At 36.7% G+C, this 21716-nt stretch overlaps 1 protein-coding gene across 2 annotated transcripts in view; it reads left to right on the forward strand.

Annotated features, from left to right (window-relative positions):
- The window catches only part of ADGRB3 (adhesion G protein-coupled receptor B3), a 673565-nt gene that overhangs the window by 295857 nt on the left and 355992 nt on the right, over nucleotides 1-21716 (forward strand). For both annotated transcript variants that reach the window (XM_045543808.1, XM_045543807.1), the window contains 2 exons: nucleotides 2733-2834; nucleotides 3210-3316. In XM_045543808.1, the coding sequence (XP_045399764.1) occupies nucleotides 2733-2834; nucleotides 3210-3316 (209 nt within the window). The remainder of the gene's footprint in view (nucleotides 1-2732; nucleotides 2835-3209; nucleotides 3317-21716) is intronic.

The raw sequence follows: 21716 nt of genomic DNA on the forward strand, positions 1-21716 counted from the left end.
GTAAAAGCAAATCTTTCTGAAGGTTAAGAAAAAGAGAAAGATGAGTACAAGATGGATCTAATGGTTTTAGTTACTGAGACAAGACTGTGGTATTATTCATAGAGTTAGGAAATACAAGGGGAGGAAACAAGCAGCATTATGAAGAAAAATGATGGGAGCAGAAGTGTGGGCAGCTTGACTTTGAGATTTCCTTGGAATAGCCAAGTAAAAAATGCCACTCAGCAGTTGGCTATGTCAGCCTAAAACTCAAGAAAGACATCTGAACCGAAGAAACATATATGGTCAGCCTTCCGGATCCTTGGGTTCCACAACCATGGATTCAACCAACCACAGATTAAAAATACTCAGGAAAAGAAATTGATCCTGTATTGAGCATGTACAGACTTTTTCCTTGTAATTATTCAGTAAACAATGCAGTGTAATAATAATTTGCATAGCATTTACATTGGATCAGGTATTATAAATAATCTAGAGATGATTTAAAGTATAGTTGTCCCTTGGTATACTCAGGGAATTGGTTCCAGGACCCCCATGTAAAAAAAAATCTGCGCATATTCAAGTCCCACAGTCAGCCCTGTGGAACCTGTATATAGGGCAAGGACAAGTCACCCCTCTGTGTACATGGTTTTGTATCCCATGAATACTGTATTTTCGATCAGCATTTGAAAAAAAATCCGAAGTGGACCCGTGCAGTTCAAACCTGTATTGTTGAAGGGTCAGATGTATATGGGAAGATGTGTGTAGGTTATATGCAGGTACAAAATGGCATGCATTTTAGATCAGGGACTTCAGCATCCACAGACTTGGTATCTTTGGGAGGCCCTGGAACCAATACCCTGTGGATACGGAGGAATGACGGTGCATGTTTCTGATAGGTAGCTGGAGGCAGAGAGTATGTGTTCAGCCATGACTGCAGTATTGCAAGCAAGAGTGTGGGGATCGGAAACCGACTGACTGTATTCTTATCATGGCTGCAACATTTGCTAATTTTTCCTCTTTTCCACGGCTTCCGCTTCCTTGGCATTAATCTGGGCACCACTGCTTTCACAGGGTGACTTCACTCACCACTGTCTGGTATCTGGGCTTTGCTTTTCTTCCCGACGCCGTTGCCCTCCCTCTCATGAGACCCTTCTGTGGGCCTCCGTGGCCACCTGGTGGGAGGCTGGATGGGGCAGCAGTGCTGGCAGCACATGCTTCCCACGGGGTAGGGGACAGACAGCAGGCAATGAAGTAGCCCCCAGCTTGCTAAGTTCCGCACCCAGTGTGGAGGTGGGTAGTTATGGGCACTGGGCTAGTGTTGGCTGCTGTGTCCCTTAATCATTTCTCTGTTGTTTCTGTTCTTGAGATATTGGGGATTGGAGTCCTGCGCAGAGGCTGTCCCCACTCTCACTGAAGTTGTACATTTTTTGTGATAATTTTTTTTTTAATGAATGGTGTGTAATGACTCCAATCCTATGCATCGCCACCATTCCCAGGCCAGACTCAGTGACAAATCCAGTTTTTGTGTCCCAGGCCATACTAACTTTAGCCCAGCATACCTGGACCTATTTAACAGCCCATGTACTTTCACGGGGCCAGGAGGGCATGGCTTGGGTCCCAAGGCAGAGGGGCTGGGGCACGCTGGCAAGGTGAGTCCTTCCCACTCAGTGTAGCCCACCATAACTTTACATTACTTTAATGCAATCTAATGAGTTTATAAATTCTAAAGTAGAATTGGTATCAGTAAAGTGATGATTATTATGGATTAAATATTACATTATTCTCAAAGGAAGACATTTCTCCCAGGAAGTCACACTCTTATGTTTAGTTAGGTACTTCTTATTTTCTAGGTCCTCATTTATTTCTCAAGGTATTGATATAACCATATATTCATGTATTTATTCATTCAATTTTGAGCAATTTCTGTGTACTTGACACACCATTAGGTGCAAGTGACACCAAGAGGAGAAGACCTAAACAAGATTTCTGGCAATTAGTGAAAACCAATGTAGGAAAATATAAATGGCAATTCTTTGTGAAAACCACAATAGTAGATGTGTCTAGAGAAACGACTAACATTCTTTCATATAGGAGCAAGTTGTCAGTTTTAACACAGTAGAGATAGACCTCATGCTTTCACAACTCTTTTGCACTTCATTATAATATTTCTGTTAAACATCTGTTATTCCTGAAATTCCTTTGAACATTTTTGCTCAATAATGAAATGGAGATTTTTGAAAATAATAAGATAAATGATCAAATCAGCTTATTTTTATATAATGTAACATGACTGGCATAATCGCTCTTAGTTGACGAAATAAAAAGTTACATGTTTTTGCCCTTTATGTTATTTATTCATAACATTTACAGTTGATAATTCTAGTATAGTTTTTGGCTTATTGGAAATCACTTTATTGTATAAAATGCTACAACATTATATACTGGAAACATTTTTGATTGATATTTGTGAATGTGCTTAATTTGTAGGCAAATCCAAATGACTTTTATAAAAAGCCTACACAGTAAACAGCTTAAAAAGAAACTACAATTCTGTGAATATTTTGTAGATAATAAATGAAACCTGGTGGGTTTTTTTTTTTTTATTTTTATGTCACTAACGTTTCAGTAAACAATACACTTTAAAGAAAACGGAAGAGCTCTGCAGTTAGAGATATGCATTTGAGGATTGTTTACTGCCAGTATTTAAGAAAAAACACTACTTGACATTCAAGTTCCTCTGTTTTAAATTGCAGCACCTTATGAAATATGCCCAGAGGATTATCTGATGTCGATGGTGTGGAAAAGAACTCCAGCAGGCGACTTGGCATTCAATCAATGTCCCCTGAATGCCACAGGTACAGTAGGATGACCCACCCAAACCCAAATGATCAGTATCCAAGAACAGCATGCTGTGATTGCTTCTGAAGCCATGCTTTTGTCCTTTATCCATAAATAAATCTGCCCACTAAGCAATTAATGAAATCATTTTAGTAAAGTGCTTCATAAATGGAGCCAGTGAAGAGACCTAGCCTATGAAGAAAATATTGCTGATGCAATGGTTTCTCTGTGTGACTAATGTGCATTATAAAAATACTCAAAATAACAATTGCATGTGCATGTTTTTTAAAGCAAAAAAAAAGTACAAACTCAATTTCAGCCTGCCTCCCAGTTCTGTGATGCCTTCAAGCATCCCTGTTATAAAGCTTCTCTCTGTTCTTTGTGACGTGCAGGCACCACTAGCAGACGCTGCTCTCTCAGTCTTCATGGAGTGGCCTTCTGGGAACAGCCGAGCTTTGCAAGATGCATATCAAATGAGTACAGACACTTGCAGCATTCAGTAGGTGCAAAGCCAGCTTTAGTACTTGCTCTGTTTATTTTTTGCTAATAATCACTGTTTGAGAATTTAACCTTCTGCTGTACAATCAAACCAGTAGAATCTCTGAAAAAATGCTTGAAGGAAAAAGGGATGTGACAGAAAGCTAATTTTTATAAGTCAGTACTAAATGGTTTGGTTCCTAAAGCTTGTGTTTTTATGGATCCTGCTGTAAATGAAAGAATTCCTTGTCTAATAGGGGAAAGGTTTGAGGAAAATCTGTTATTCAGTTTTATCTATTACAGTTAAACTTTGTGTCATGATTGGCTCAAGCCTATGTTAAATTGTATATACGAAATTTCAGAATACCATACATTTTAAAATTCCTTAACTTTTCAGTAGTTGGAAAATGATAAAGCTGTGTTGCTTAGGTATCAAATTTCCCACCGCAGTTGAGATTAAGACATGGAAAAAAAATGACAGTGATATTGCACCAGAGAAACTTAATTACTCCAAAAGATTACAAGGGCCAAATTTTCCAAAAATGGCCCTTCTTTTTCCCACACATCATTGAATTATTCACCGGGTATGATGTATGACTATTTGGAGTACAATTACATTTTGCTTCATATTTTCAAGTACAAGTCTTTGTCATCATCAGAGACTGTTGTCATTCCACCCTGGCAGTCGTGAGGGCCTCCAAACATGAATAAACATTGTGGTGTGTGGAACAAAACATAAGCAGAAGCCAACTGGAAAGTTGAACCTTGGCAGGAATGATGTTTACTTATGAGCCTTTATGCTTTGTTGTCCTTATGTTTTTATTTTTTTACTGTTACTGTCACTCAAAAATGTACATAATTTTTTTTAATCTGAAGAATATTCTTGCTTCTGGATGGAGAAGTAGCTTGTAAAACAGCAGCCTTTATCAATTAATGGAATTAGTATTTATTAGCAAGAAAACAAAAAAAAGTGCATTTTTAAAAATCTGAAAGCCAAATGCCGTGTAATATGTTTACATAGTAAATCAACAATTGTATTGATCATTATTTAACTACATAGTGCCTTGTTTCTGTCATATATGTATATACATACAGTCGATCCTTGAACAACGTGGGGATTAGAGGTGCTGACCTCCGGCACAGTCAAAAATCCACACATAAATTTGACTCTCCAAAAATTCAACTACTTATAGCCTACTGTTGACTGGAAGCCTTACTGATAAGATAAACAGTGAGTGAATACATATCTTCTATGTTATAGTATTATATACTGTATTCTTACAATAAAATAAGCTAAAGAAAAGAAAAAATTATTAAGAAAATCATAAAAGAAAATATATTTACTATTCATGAAGTGGAAGTGGATGATCTTAAAAGTATTTATCCTTGTTGTTTGGACATAGAGTAGGCTGAGGAGGAGGAGTTAGAAGAGGGGAAGTTGGTCTTAACTGACTCAGGGGTGGCAGAGGCGGAAGAAAATCTGCATATAAGTGGACCCGCACAGTTGAAACTTGTGTTGTTCAAGGGTCAACTTTACACGGTGTCCCAAAAGTCTCCATATAAAGGAAAAATTGTGTAAAATTTTATAATGAATATTTTGTGAATAAAAGGTACATTTAGCTACAATTTCCCATTTTTCCATATGTATGGTAACTTTGGGGACACCCTGTATATTTATTGGTATTAATATACCAGTAATTGATGATGATTTGGCTACATAAAGCCTTATATTTGTTGTAAATATACACAATGTAGACAAATACATAAATATATTTATATCTTGCAATATAAATATAAAATTTAGTATTTATGTATTATGTAACAGTAAGGCTATGATACAAGTATAAATATAAAATTTTATATTTATTTTATTTTATATATTATATACAAAAATAAGATAAATAGAAATATATTTATCTATTTCCTGCATACCAAAATAATCATGAATTCAATTACTGATTTGGTATGTAAATGTATTAGCATTTGGTTTTCAGATTTTTAAAAATGCACTTTTTATTTATATATATAGACACATATATATACATTTAACGACAGAATATAATATATAGCTTAGTTTCATAATATAAAATGTACGAGTATGAAATGTAAAGCTTCTTTTAATAATAGCTGTCAATAATTCAGGCCATTATATTTCAGAATTAAGTATAAGCAAAAACTTTTTTATGAATTAATCTTATTGGATTTTATTTTTCCTTAAGTTTTAGGCATTAGACTTTGTTTACTTTAATCTAATTATATCCATATTCAGTTCTTATTTAGTCAAGGTGAGAAGTAGGAATAATTGCATGGATTAAGTAAATGATAAGCCAATCTTTACAAATTTTTAAAGAATGACTAATAATACTTTTCTTGAAGAAAATTTTTTTTGCTTTCTAAATTCAGTGTTTTGTACATTGACATTTAAATGGATTTTCATTCTTGAGTACAAGCTATCTGATAATGGAGAGAGACAGATAGCCCATGTGAAATAGAAGAAATGAAATCTTGCATTGTGAATCCTGTTGAAATCATTCAATCAATAATTGACAGAAACCATGCATAAGCGCTTGTTGACTTTGGAACAATTATCAGGTGCATAACCATGTAGAATAAAAAGCAGCCTCCGGGTATCCAGCTCCTACAAAGTACCAGACACTTGGCTAGAAACTTTCATAAATTAGCTCCAGTCCTCACAAGAACCTGGTAGGTGGGAATTCCTGCCTCAGTTTGCATGGAAAGAAATTGAAGATCTGCAGGGGAGCAATCCACTTAAGTAAGGTAAAGGGTGAAAGTTACACCTCAAGCACAAATGTTTGGAAGCCTAATCTCTTTTCTTTAGGCCACTCAACCTCTTGAGCTTTTGATTTGAAATCCTCTGCCCTAGAGCCTGGTGCCAGGAGCAGTATTTTCTGGTTATGTGTCCTTAGGAAAAGTCACATGATCTCACTCAAGTCTTAACTCGCTGTTTACAAAATGGAGCTGTTGCCATGAACTTAGCATCTGGGGAGGTTTTGGAGAACAGATGAGATACTATATGTGAAATCTTAGCAGGCTATAAAAGAGCTATGTAACTATGCAGGATTAATATATTTGTGTACAGAAAATTCATTTTGGGTTTAAAGAATCATCTCAGTAAGAATAAAATTCTAGACCCCAACATACTGTTAATTTGAGCTGAACATGTAGAGAAATATAGATAAACTAGATAGATATGGGTGGATGGTTGGATAAGCAGTAGACAGATGGTAGGATAGGTGGTGCATGTATTTTGGCATGTGAATTATGCTTACGTACATATATGAAACACACACACACCTATATATGCATACATACACAAATCTAGGGCTTGTCCGAGGATCATAATCTTCTCCTTTACATGTTCAGGGAAGTGTAGGATGAAGTTATGTCTTTTTTTTTTTTTTTTTTGAAACAGAGTCTCGCTCTGTTGCCCAGGCTAGAGTGAGTGCCGTGGCGTCAGCCTAGCTCACAGCAACCTCAAACTCCTGGGCTTAAGCGATCCTCCTGCCTCAGCCTCCCAAGTAGCTGGGACTACAGGCATGCGCCACCATGCCCGGCTAATTTTTTCTATATATATTTTTAGTTGGCCAGATAATTTCTTTCTATTTTTAGTAGAGACGGGGGTCTCGCTCTAGCTCAGGCTGGTCTCGAACTCCTGACCTCGAGCGATCCACCCGCCTCGGCCTCCCAGAGTGCTAGGATTACAGGCGTGAGCCACCGCGCCCACCGAAGCTATGTCTAAAATGGTGCTTGCCTCACACAGTAGCCTCATGATCTGTATTCCACAAAGTCAATTGGGTATGGAAATCAGATCCACTTCCCTGCATGGTCTTATTCCTTCTGTTGCTTCCCTAAGCCATACTTGAGTAGCAAAGCTAGACAGTGCTTGTGACATAGAGCATTTGAGGCTCCCCCAAATTCTTAAATTACTTTGGAGACTATGAATTTTTCTCCTTTATACCATTTCAACATTTAATTCTTGAGGGCTTTCATTTGCTTTCCTGTCTATATTAAAAAATCTCATTAACTTAATCATAATCTTCTGCAGAGACTTATGTAAATTAGACAGATCTATGTTTTCCAACTCTTGGACACATAGATTACTATATGTATACCTATTTCATAAAGATATAACAATAACTAAGATTGAAATGAAATATTATCATCATCAAACATTAGTTATGTTCAGTGAACTCTCAATTATAAACCACTTGAGGTAGACAGAAGAGGCCATTAATCAGCTTAAAATATAAAATCACTAATCTGTCATATTGGACATTTAGTATGAGTTATTTGAGGACAAGAACCATGTGTTTTTGTTGTTTAATCTTCATTTTTCTAGTACTTAACGCAATACTAGGCATATACTAGATGTTCAATCCATGCTTGTGTAAAGAATGACTCTGGTAACTTTCTTATCAGTAGAAGGATACTGGCAGCTCCAGAGTTCTGAGAAGGTGATACTTTCAGACTTAATGCTCATGAATTTTAACCACATGAAAGTAATGAGTACTATCTTTAATGTGAAATTTTACTAGCCGCCAAATATCTAGAAATGTGGAGTAATTACATCACCTTATGAAATTGGCCATTGCAGAACAATTTCAATAAGTTAATATTTGTGAAGTTTGTTTGGAAACCTTATAAAATACAAAGTTAAACATTATGATCCAAATGTCATTTTTGAAAAAAAAAGACACAAAGGCACACACCCAATTAAATAAAATTGAAAATACAGGAACAAAGCACAAAATGTAGTAGGATTCTTGGAAATTTCATATTGTCTATATGTTAATGTTTCATTTGCTATTCTGGGGTGTTTTCTGAATTTTATACCACACAAAGTAAACATAATTGCAGAACCAGTTGAGAAATAAGCACAGGAGTCAGATAAATTAAGAATATCATTTCTTATGACATATAAAGCTATTTGGAAAAAATGTCTGAATATTGTGGCCAAGTGGGCCAGCCACCCCCCAAACAAACAGAGTTATTTTGTCCTTGGAATACCCAGACAATCACAGGCAACTTCTTCTCTCTCTCTCTCCTCCTGTCTTTCTCTCTGTTTTACGTACATACAAACACATACACTCACCTGGAGAGATAAGCCGTGTAGAAATGGCAGAACATATGCCCCTGCAGGTAGACAGATATAAAGCAAAAGAGGTTGACCGTGCACACCAATGCTTTCTCCAAAATTCATCAGACAGGTGTGTCACTCCTCCTTCCCTGGAGAGGTATGAATGATGGGAACCACGAAAGGCTAAAGATATTACTCCAGTGGAAGCCCCTCTGTATGAAAATAGAAAAAGTTTGAATGTTGCCTTTTAAGTTATTGCTCCTTAAAACTTCAGTTCCTATTTTCAGACCTTCATGAAACAAATAAATACAAATGTTGGAGTGATAATTTATCCAGTCATTGATAAAGGTAAAAGATGTGAAATTGCTTGAATCCTGGTTTGAGGGCTCTATTTCTCCTGTTTGCCTCTACTGTTATGAGTGGTTTATCAGAAAAGAGAGCTAGGGAGAGACACAGAGAGAGAGCAAGAAAGAGAATAGGAGAATAGATTTACTTTAATTTTTTTCCCGTACTTCCTAACTCTTAGGTTAACTTTGCTTTATTACAACAAAACTCCTCACATATCACACTTTTTTGGCTACAACCTCCTTGCACAAATGCTCTCAGCACATTGCCCAAAAGAGGATAATACATTTCATTACTGAGCTCATTTAGAGGAAAAACAAAATGAGTCATTACAGTTTTTGTTTACAGCAAATATTTACTGGGCCAAAAGGTATGCAAGTCTTATTGCTTCTTTAATAAGCAATTAGGAAACAAAGAAATGGGTGGCAAGGTTCAGCTGGTCAGGAGAACTGGTAGATGATTTTTAATTTTCATATGTTCACCAATTAAGTAGAGATATGTGAGTCTGGGAGACAGCAGTTACCTGTTCTGCAAGTTCTATATAGTACAACACGGCTGAAACGTGGCAAGTGACGGGAGGCAGGGAGAAGCTAGATTAGTAGTTCTTAATCCTGCTGAACCTTATAATCATGAGGGGATTCTTATCAATGAAGCAATAAGGAGATCATGCAAGACCAGTTAAATGGGATTGTTACCAGCCCATAGAACACATGCAATCACTGTGAGCTATTATTACTTATTGCAACACAGATTTGTCATCCATATATACATGTTTCTAATTACACGACCCTCTAATGAAATAATGTGGACACTCCTATTGTAACTACTCAACACATAGCATTTAATTGCCTTTCTATTCTTGTGCCAAACTCTAAACGTTTGTCAGCGTCCTCACTTCTAGAATTCGAATAATCATTGCAAAACCCAACAATGCCAAGGACAAGTTAAAGAGCATTACTTCTTTTAAAATGGGCCGAAGCCTCTTAATTTTATTCAGAACCACATGTTAAAGTTTTGGGATCTGAGTTCCACTCCGCAATTACAAAGGTTTTAACATGTGTCCCTGAATAAAATTAAGAGTTCACTGAGGGTTCAACAATTGATAATAGCTCACATTTATTGAATGCTATTTACCCTGAGGAGCTGATGGAAAAAAATAAAATAAAGTAAAAAACTTGGGAGGACGGTGTTATTTAAATCTTGATGTTCTAAACTCTGCATATGTCAAAGTTTACAGCATATTTCACAGATTCCTAATGAGTTTTCCATTATGCCTGTAAAAATTTTTCAATTTTATTAACTTCATGTATTTTAAGTCTAGAACAAGGCTAACAAATTTTTCTATGAGATAGTAAATACTTTAGACTTTACATGCCATATGGTTTCTGTTATAATTATTCACCTCTGCTTTGTAGTACAAGAGCAGCTACAGACAGTAAATAAACAAACGGGAATGGCTGTGTTCTGGCAAAATTTTTTATGCAAAAACAGGCATTGGTCTGCATGCTGTAGTTCACTGACTCCTGGTCTAGAATATACATTTTTTTTAAGGTTTTTTTTTGGTTTTTTGGTTTTGTTCTTTTAAGATTGCAACTCTTTTAAAATTCTCCATTAGAGAATGGACAAAATCTATTTTGTAATTCTTTTCCTCTATTTTCTTTAGCATTATAATCATAGTTATTTTAAATCCTAATTGGATATTCTCTGAGTATACTTTTTTTGTTTTTTGTTGTTTTTCATTTTAGTTGTCAGTCATATCTTCTGGCCCCTCTGTATATCCAGTAATATTCAATTGCATGTCAGACATTGTGTAAAATAAATGTAGGGTCTTCAGACCTTGTTAATGTCCACCAGAAAGCATCACTCCTTTCCTTAGTTATTCAAATACAGTGAGGAGTTACTATTTTAGTTCAATCAGAATTTGAGCTGGGTCAGGGCTTTTTTGCAGTTTTAGTGTTAGGGACAGGTCCAGGTTGGCAGTGCTGACCACAGGAAATGAGGAGGGAGGCAAAAATGAGGAGAACAATAAGCATCTAGAACCAAACTCACAGTAACAGAAACTTGAGGTTAGGGACTTTTCCCGGCCAGGAACGTGTGCAGAAACTAGGAGCTCATGTCCAAAGGTAAGATTTTCCCCATTAACATACATTAACATATAGTAACATAGTAAAAATCACACCCACCAGTGCCATGACAGTTTATAAACATCATAGCAACCCCTGGAAGTTACCCTGTAAGAATACAGTTGGGGAGAGCCCTAGCTCTTAGAACTCTCCACTCTTTTCCCAGAAAAATAATGACTATTCCACCCACCATTTAGCATATCATAAGGTGTAGACATAAAAGTAGAAGTGTGATAAGACCCCAAGGTCTTCTCCACTCCAGAGACAGACCCTATACTTTCGCTTTTTATGCCGAAAGCCTACAATAAAAGCCACTTGTGTGGAAGTGCTCAGTGTCTGTCATCATTCTGTCACACGGGCCCTGTTTGCAATTTTTCCAAGCAAGGACCCAAAGAACTGGGACAACACCCCTCAAAATATCAACCCTGACATTTGTAAGACTACATCTGCTTAGTCTGCCTTCGTCCACTGCATCTCTAGAGCCTAGGTGTGCTTTTCCTGTCAGCCCTGAGAAACTGGTGAAGATTCAGCCCTGCCCTTCAGAGGTTCCTAGCTCAGTGATCCAGCTTTCTGCCCAAGCAACCTCAAATCCATCAGATGTCTTGAGGAGCTAGTGCTTGAGGCTGGACTCCTCCCTCGGAGGCGTTTCTTCTCTAAGCACTTAAAGGATGGGGAAGATTGCACTTCTGTATTTTAGAAGTTTTCATACTATCCCCTCAGCCTCCTACACAGTTCAAAAACTCAGCAAATGTCTCATGAGGAAAAATCCCAGCAAAATTTTTAGGACCCTTCAAGTTTTCGATATATTTATTCAGCCCCAGACAAGAAGTCCCCTTATTAGGCCACACCTGGCCCTCAGTTTTTGCCTAGATTTAAGAAATCTTCCCAGGAGAAAAATAAATGACTGTAATTTGGGGCTTACCTCAGAAAAGATCTCTATTTTCTGGAAATTTAGTTCGTCTCATTATCACTGCTTACATAGCTCTCTAATGTCCTTACAGTATGATTTTTGTAATATATACGGGATTTTCTAGTTATGGTGGCAAAAGCATTGGTCTTATGTGAATTATACATTATCCCAAACCAGTAAATTTCAATTGTATTGCAAAGGAGAAAAATAATCTTGGTTGAGCATGGTGTTTCATGCCTGTAATCCTAGCACTTTATTTGAGAGGCCAAGGCGGGAGGATTGCTTGAGCCCAGGAGTTTGAGACCAGCCTGGACAACATAACGAGACCTCATCTCTACTAAAATAATAATAATAATCTTTAGACGCATATGATTGTGTTTCCTAGAAAATTTTAAGGAAATCTAATAGATATACTATTTTTTCTATTTAGCTTCTCCCAGGGTATGATTTAGTGTGACTTGAGAAGCAATGTTAGAGTCAATTTTAGGCATTGAAATTCATTGAATTGAAACTTATTAATAGGATAATTTATTAGAATATAATTGTGTAAAGAATTATATTTAGTCTAATACCAAAGGAAACAAAATTACAAGTGAAAGTGAACTCTTATTCAATCATTCATCCATTCTTTCATCTACCCATTAATTCATTCTACAAATAATCACTGATCTTTATGTGCTTAGCACAGTTCAATAACTTGGAGATCTACCTTGAATCTAACACATAACAAATTTAAAATAAATTAGATAAGAAATGACATAAAATCACTACAAATTCTGACATGTTTAAGGAAATGAATGAGATGCCACCATAGAAAATAATGTTAGGGGACTATTCAGAGAAGAAAATCAGTGAAGTCTCTGTGAGGAGATAACATTTAAAACGGTGATCTGAAAGATGAGATGGATCTCATGAGACAGACATGTAAAGAGTGGAGAGAATGAATTTGTCAGTAAATAAGAACACATTCCATGCAGAAGGAATAATACCTGGGAAGATCCTGAGGAAGTGAAAGATGATGTACTGGCCAGAGGTAGTAAGCAAGAAGAATGTCATGGGATGAGGCTGGAGAGCCAGGTAGGAAAGAAATGATGCTGTGCCTTAAACACCTTTTCTAGGAGTTTGGATTTTATTCTAAGTGTAATGAGAAGCCCTTGGGAATAGAGGAATGTGATTCAGTCTAATGAAAGGAGGTCATGTCCTGTTCTATGGAGAATAGACCATGGGGTGGCAGGACTGGGAGCTGTGAAGCCTGCTGCAGTAATCCAGATGGGAGATGATGGTATTGTTGATTAAGATTTAGTGACCACATGTGACTGATGGTGATGCCATTCTTCCGAGATGGGGAAAGCAAGACCATGAGGAATAATTGGGGCAGGTAAGCTGGGGATTGACAAAGGTTGTTTTTATTAAGTGTGGAGCGAGTACTTGGATATGGGAGTCAGAAACACAGATTCCAGCTCCTGGACAGGTAATAATTTGGGAAGTCATCAACAGAAAGAACAGGAGATGAGGAAGTGAAGAAAGGCTGCATTTTCATCACTTCCTAGTTTTTGATGATGAATATGAGCAGAAGAATGGGGTGGTAATGAGGAGGAAATGTAAGGTCAAAAAAAGTTTCAATATTATTTTGTTTTGTCTTAAATGGGAAATATTAGAACATTTTTATATATTAAAATAAATGATCCAATAGAAATAGTAATAGTAAAAAATTAGAGGAGAAACAAGAAAATTAAAGAAAATCCAAGAAGGCAGAGAATGCTGAGATCTATAGCAAAAGTCAGAAAATCGGCTTTGATGAGAGAAGAGATACTTGCTCCACTATAACCTGGGGAGAGCAGACAGGAAAGATGAATACAGTGAAAAGAACTTAGTAGGTTTTGTGTGGGAGGACATTTTTCTTCTGATGGATTCCTTTTTCTCCATTTAGTAGGAGGCAGGATCATTAGCTGCAAGTGAGGACTTAGGAAAAGATGTGTGTCTTTTCAGGAGACATGAAAAGGTATAAAATAGTAATTTCCAAGAGGTTGAAAATAAGCCTATTAGAGAAATGTAATAGGATTACCAGGCTGCACTGAGTGTAATCTAAGGTTTGAAATACAGAATTTAGAGTATTGCTAGTCAGTGTAGTGGTTATTTTTTCTCCAGCAAAGTTGAGCTACTTGGATGCAGGTGCAGAGAAGGCATTAGGTAGAGCCTTGCAATTCAAAATGTTTTTTGAGGACCAGAAGTATCAGTAGTGTCTGGGAGCTTGCTGGAAATGTTGACTCTCAAACCCTGTTCCAGACCTACTTAATCAGAATCTGCATTTTGAAAAGTTCTCTTTGTGATTTATATGCACGTTAAAGTTTGAGAAGCACTGGGGTAGATTTTATCTAGGGTTGAAGTTTTGTTGGATGAATGCATTGGAGCTGAAGAGAGGCAGAGTAAAATGACTATTAATTAGTCAGCTTCATACCATCCCAAGACATACCATATTAGGTGATACATAATTTTCCTTTTCTGAGCACACAGGAGGATTGTACTTCCTCGCTCCCTTGAAGTTAGGTGCCCAGGTGGCTAGTTCTGGCCTACTGGTTGAATATGGAGGTGACCTTTGTCATTTCAGGCCTGAGGATGTCTTTGCCAGTAAAAGATTGTTTGTCCTCCTTCATCGCAAGCCCTTGAATGACTATGATGAGCAGATCCTCCCTGATGATGTGGGTTGTATATGTAGGGTGAGAAATATTTCTTTGTTGTTTTCAGGCACAGAGAGTTTGGAGTTGTTTGTTACCATAGCATAACCTATCCTATTTTAAGTGATGCACTATCCCTATAAGGAGAAAGGTCGGGTAATGGAAACAGAATTGAGCAAGGCTTAGAGAAATACTAGGTTGTTTAGTACTCCTCTTCCTGTTTGAAAGGTTTCTAAAAGTCTCATCCAACCCTGTGACCACTACACTGCTTTGAGCTCTTGGAGCATATGCTACTTCCATCCCAGCCTCAAAATATTTATGAGAACATCTACATTTGTTTGGTGCTCAGAAAAGAAATCTCACCTACTCATGTCCTTTGCTCAGGATTATACTTTTGTCACATTCTAGCCAAACACTCATAAATTAAAGCTGTTTCTAGTTTCTACTGGGTAGGTAAATTTACTATGCTTTCATTCTTATTTTGGAAATTTCCAGGTAGGGAAATATGCACAGTGTATATCTGACTCAGTTTTCCTTTTCTTCAGGACTCAGTTTATTCTTATAACAATAATTGGAAATCCTCAAATTCATGCCATCCTCTCTCTCACTTCAGAGATTTCTGAGACAAGAAACAAGGATATCCAATGCCCCTCTGGCCAAGTAATATTTACACCACATTTCTAGGTTCTATGTGACACATATATGATTTATGCAGGGGAATTCTGACCTAAATCTACCTTATCATATTGTCTCTAGACAAGAATTGTCTTTTCAAGTTGTAACTTCTAGCCCTAGGGCAACTCTGAGATGAACATAAACTCTTTATATCAAGTATAAGGGAAATTAAGAAATATTCATGGACTAGAACTAAGAGTATATATTTTCTTTTCCATATAGGATAATCTGTGTCTTTCTTGGAGCCTCCAGGTAGATATGTAAATAACCTAATATCATCACCCAGGGAGTCACTTTTGTCTTAGAAAAATGACAGAATTATGAACTGAATCAAAAGATGTATCTTCTGATTATTGCTTTATGAAAAGAAGCTCCGTGTATAATTATCTTTTAATTGAAGCCACTTAGAACTGTGAAAGCCGTTAATATACCTTACAGATGGACTGTAGGAGTTGATGCTGAAAATAATATATAAATATATGATGTTTAAAGTGTGTCATTTGCACAGAACAACTATGATAAACCTTTTTTTAGGATTCACACAAAAGAGGCAACTGTGTGGCTGGCAGTGGGAGGCATGGAACGAAAAGAATAAGGTTATTTCAGAAACACACCTACTCTTTACTCCGTGACCCTCACCACATCTCTCCATATAAAGAGCAAGGAGGCTTAATGGAGAACTATGAAAAGCCACTATTTTTAGACTTCATTTTCTTCCCTTTCACTGTTGATCTTGTCAACAGTATTAAATGTGAATGACACAGAATCTTTTAAGACTTGTCCTTTGGAGCAATAATGCTCAGGGAGTGTTGCAGTATGAGTAGGCATAATCACCGACAATTATAATTTTAAAAGGAAATATTGAAATTGTAAAAGCTTTCTGAACTAGTTAAGTGCCTAAGTTAAAAGAATCAAAAAATACCACTCGAGGGAAATTGAATTCTTGATGTACCCTTAAGGAGTTCTTCCTTCTACTTGTATAAAACTACCTACAAAATCTTTTAGAAATATTGGTAAATAGCTTTGGTAACATTTACACATTATATTCCAAAATAACAACTACTACTCAAATAATTGGCAATACCTCGGCAGTCTGGTAAATTGCTTCAAGTCTTTGTCTCTTGTATTCTTTCTTCATCTGAGAAACATTTGTCTCCTTAAAACAAATATGGTCAAGAATTATTTTTAAATATTATCAAAATATTTAATATATTAATATATTTAAATATTGTCAAAATCAGTATTTTGACAATTTCTAACAAAAGCACTATATAAAACCTGAGTTAAACATTTAGTAGTTAAGCACATGGACTCTGGAATCAGACTGCCTGGGCTCAAATCTCAGTATAACCACCACTTAGGAACCATGTGCTTCTGAAGAATGCAGATTAACCTTGCTACATCTCTGCTCCTTCATCTATAGATATCGATAATTATAGCACCTCCAAGGGTCATTTTAAAACTCAAATGATGTACTTCACATAAAAATCTAACCCTATGTTTGCCATATCACCAGCACCCAGTAAATGATATATTATTATTTTCTAAAGGTAGAAATTATATAACTATAACTGTAGATGTCTAAAATTTCTGAAATTATTTGCCTATTCATATTAACTGGATATCTTTTAAAAAAGCAATTCTGTCCAGAAATGTGAAAGTTGTCCAATTATTACATATTTACCTGTTTTGAGTAATCATGGACTGCTGTTTTAACTCTGCCAATATTTTAATATTATAATTGTAGAGGGTAAAAAGAAATCCCCCCACAGTAGTTTCAGTTCAATTTAGCAAGGTCTTTGAACAAGTACCATTGTGTGGCAGACAGTGTGCTAGAGATTACAGGGGAAACAGAGATGAATAAGAAACTACAGGCCCTTTAGGGGTTTATGGTCTAGTAGAATGGATAAGATAAGAACATAAACACTATGATAATGTAAGGTAGAGCAAGATTATTTCTATGAGGCTTGAAAGTAGAGATTATATTGTAGCTGTAGTTATCCAAAAAGAATTCATGAAGGAGAAAGAGATAATTTAACAAGAGGGTTTAGAGAGAGTATTTAAGGTTATAGAAAAGCGTGAGTCAGGGAGCAAAAACAGAATCCATGAGATTTCTTTGGAATATGGTGAAAAGTTTAGACTGGTTGTTATTAGGATACCTGTAGCTGTGGTAGAACAGTGGGGTGGACCAAGATTACCTTCACAGATAATATTGAGTTCTGCATAAATTACAATATGTATATATTTTCAAATACTGAGTTGTAGCTCCTCTCAAAAGAAAGGCAGGGGAATCCTTAGATACCAGAAATGAAGGGGGGAAAAAAATCAAAGCTAGATCCATAGGGAAAAGCTGTGGGAGCTTCACATCACAGGTAAGCCCTAGGTGCTGAAGGCTGAGATTGTAAAGCCCTTTTGGAAATGCTGACAAAGTCCCCTTACTCACACAAGCAGTGATACCCTTACAAGCCTCCGGCAATGACCTGGCACTATATTCTGGTCTCATACACTAGAAAAACCCTGTGCACTTTCCGGCCTACTACATGTTTAAGAAAGTTGCAATTCATAAAAAGTTTAGGAGAGGAAGGGGAAAGAAATCACCTTTCAAAAACTAAAACTCCTAGTCTAAACCATGAGCAGACAGAATTAACATGAAAATTAGTGTAAATTAATGCGGAGCCCTTTAACTGTCTGAAGGCTCCACCCCTAGACAAATAGACTCAAAAGTGTCTCTAACAACTGTTTCAGAAACTAAAGACCTGGGGCTCCCTAAAGATAAATATATCCCACTGAATATAATTTTACAATAATTACAAGTATCGTGAAGCAAAACACCAGGAGGGAGAATAAGCAAATTCAGGAATCAGGAGATTTAGCAAAGCAAAAAGTAAAAAATATATTTCAAAATTATACTTGTTTAAAATAATTAAGAAATGAAAGAAAAGAAAGCACAAATAAATAATGGAAGAATATGAAAAAGATTAAACAAAACTTCCGTAATTGAAAAATATTGTCATTGAAATTAATGAATAGAATAAATAGCCAGTTAGATCCAGTTGAAGAAAGAATTAGTGTTCAGGAAGTTAAGTATTGAAGACCTGGACAAGGATCCATCTCATGCCCAGAGGGAAAAGAATGGAGATGGAAACACCATATAGCTAGTATTTAGAGGAATTGGAAATTGAAGATGGGAAGAGAAGAGGAAACAGTCACTGGATGTCTGCTTTTAACCTCTGTCTTCCTATTAACCCATCATCACAACTATGTGATATTTTCTCACTTTTACAGACAAATCAAATGATCCTAGAAGAAAGGTAAATAATTTTTCCAGTGGTCCTTTGTAGTGAGTGGCAAAACCACATTTTAAATCCAGGTGTTATGAGTCCAGCTGCTCTTTAAACTTAATATACTAGCAAGATTTCCAGAAAGCATGCTTCGTAGGTAATTAGAATGTTTAATTTGCAATTTAAAAAGTTGACCTCCAACCAGATTTCATATTTCTGCTTTTGATTTTGAAGAAACCAAGAGGAAGATAGTAGTTGAAAGGAGGTAGTGATATGAGAAATTGGCATTTAAATAACATATGTGATTATTAGGCCACATTTTTGAGAGAAAGAAGTATTGAAGAAGGGATTGGATGGGATTCAAAATCTTAGAAATAACCATAGAATTAAACCATGGAGGAGAGATAGAATGCAAATATGCAAATAAAGGACAGTTTGAAACAGAGAAAAAAGTAAGGTTAGCAAACCCATTGGTATCAATTTCTTCATAATACAGAAAAGAAAAAAATAAAACAGTCTAGCAGGTAAACTTGTATTTGTCATTCTAGAAAAAGGTATAAAACACAGGCATAAAGAAAGAACCTTTTACAATATAACTGTATTGTCAAAGTAAGATCAAGAAACTGGAAATTGCCTTTCAACTAAATATGTTCCATACAGAAATGTGTCTTATCCAAACACCCCTTATGCCCTGTATAAATGCTATGAATAGTCTACACCAGTGTGTAAAAATATTACCAGGTATTTGTCCTGAGTGCTTTTCCCTGACAATGCCAGGAAGGATGCTAATCAGTGTCAACTGTGAGAACTGGTGTTGTGATCTGGGCACCTGTTTGCTAAGAGCTGGACTGAGAACAACTCATTCCACATAAGCCTGCTAAGCAGCTGTCAGATGGCAATGACGTTCATTTACTACGGACTCGGGCCGGATTTGATGCTGACCCAGACGTGACAGACTGGCTTTCCTATTCGTTGAACCATCCAGTGCCTTCTGTAACTATTTTTGTTGCAAACAGAAGACATGTCTAAATGTTTTATTTCTCAAGATGCAAGTCAATGTTGTGATAGTTTTGTTTGAGGGGAAGCATACATTAGATCTATACAAGTTAAGTCCCTCATAGGCGTTAGGTATGGGTTGCCAAAATCATAGATAATAGTCTGATTTGAGGCAGTCAGACATTATTTACCTTGGCAACCATTGCTGCGTTCTATTCCTAATGGAGAACAATTTAATCTTCTGCAGCTTTTAGTACCGCAGCTGTGATTGGCATTACCCGCACAAAATTGAGGACTAAATTTTATGAGTTTTTAAGGTTAGACCTTATTAGCTTTATTTCTCTGCAAAACTTTTCTCACGCTTTACTTACTGAGCCAGACACTCTTACAGCCCAGAAGCTATACTGTCTCTTTAAGTCAGGTAGTTTATTTATCTCATGATATTTGGTACCACTGTTTGCTATGGACTGTTCGTGAGTGAGTTACCATATCTTCCAAATGTGCCTCACTTAATCCTGTGACCTAACAGGGTAAGAACAGAGGGAAGTTGACTCATTAATTAATTCATTCAATATATTGAATAAAATCTAGATGCTGAGAATATAATAATAAACAAAATAGACAAAATCCTCTCCTTTGTGAGGATTATATTCTAATAGCCAAGGCAGAAAAATGAATGAGCCAAGAGATAGATGGCACAATGGCAGGAAGCTTGAGCATGATGAAGTTGGGTGAGATTATTGAGAATCACAGGAGTCCCACTGAGATAGGAGTCAGGTTAGACCTCCCTGAGAAGGTAACGAATAAGCATGTGGATCTCTGTGGAAAGACTATTCCAGACAAAAGGAAAAGCAAATGCAAAGACCCTGGGACAGACTTGTATCTGATGTCATTGAGAAAGAGCAAAAGAACCAGAGTAGCTGGAGTATGGTGAATGAGGAGAAAGTCTTAGAAGTCTTCAGGAAGTGGAACATGCAGGACACACCAATCATGGTGAAGCAAGACCTTTCCTGAATGCTCTAGCTTCTGCTAATTATCTTAGGCTTGTGTGGGTTCATTTGAATTAAGAAAATGATTTAAAAACATTTTTACCATAGAGATACATTTTGCAAATCTCAGAGGAGACATAGTAAATGGAGTCTCCAAAGCATTCGGTTACATGAATAATAAGCTGGAAAGCTGAAATACAAATGTAGGCACCCCGTCTCCAAAGTGCATTCCATTGTGTCATACCACAAAGATGTAGTTAGGACATAACAACTGAATTCACTCCAAAAAAATTTACTACACTGCATGCTAAGGCTGTGACTAAGTCAGGGAACCTACTCTTCAAAGTTGAGAGAGACTATAGGAGCCAAAAGATATATAAGCAACTGATTACTATTTACTGTGATCAGAGGGATTTTATATAAGAGCACAGAAGAGGAATTGATTGACTCTGCTTAGATATTTACAAGACCAAAGTCTAAATAAGAGTGGTTTTTACAAGAAATAATGAAAAGAAGGAGGGTGGAATATCTTTAGCAAAAATATGAAGTCATAGAACACATGACCTGAACAGAAAACTGCAAATAATTGTCAGTAGTTTTGGAGAAGGACAGGCATTCAGGCTGGTGTACATGCCTTTGTGGAAACCAGCTGGCTTCTACTTTGAGGGTCCCTGTCCTTCTTATTGGCCAATGCTGTGTCTGTATCATGATTACAGATGTTAATACCACTCCGCAGCAATTGATGTGGGGACTAAAGAGATAGACAAGGGCTAGATTATTGATGCCATGCCAATCCTTTGGACTTTAGTTCGTGGTTTATAGCTGCCACCTAAGGGAGATAGCCAGAACTGAAAGCATACGAAAATAATACATTACTTTTTTTTTTTTTTTACCATAACACAATGGAAATAAAGCATACCTCTGAAGATTTTCATTTTACCAAAATATTTTTGACAGTTGTAGACATAAAGAAAAGTAAAATATCTGAAGTGTCAAGATAACACTTTTTTTTTTTTTTTTTTTTGAGACAAAATCTTGCTCTGTCACCTGGGCTAGAGTGCTGTGGCATCAGCCTAGCTCACAGCAACCTCAACTTCCTGGGCTCAAGTGATCCTCCTGCCTCAGCCTCCCTAGTAGCTGGGACTACTAGTGCTCGCCACCATGCCCGGCTAATTTTTCTATTTTTAGTAGAGATGGGGTCTCACTGTTGCTCAGGCTGGTCTCAAACTCCTGACCTCAAGTGATCCTCCCGCCTCAGCCTACCAGAGTGCTAGGATTACAGGTGTGAGTCACCACGCCTGGCCAATAACACTTTTTAAACTATAATTTT

This window comes from Lemur catta, chromosome 2 (assembly GCF_020740605.2).
Source record: "Lemur catta isolate mLemCat1 chromosome 2, mLemCat1.pri, whole genome shotgun sequence".
Classification (NCBI taxonomy): domain Eukaryota; kingdom Metazoa; phylum Chordata; class Mammalia; order Primates; family Lemuridae; genus Lemur; species Lemur catta.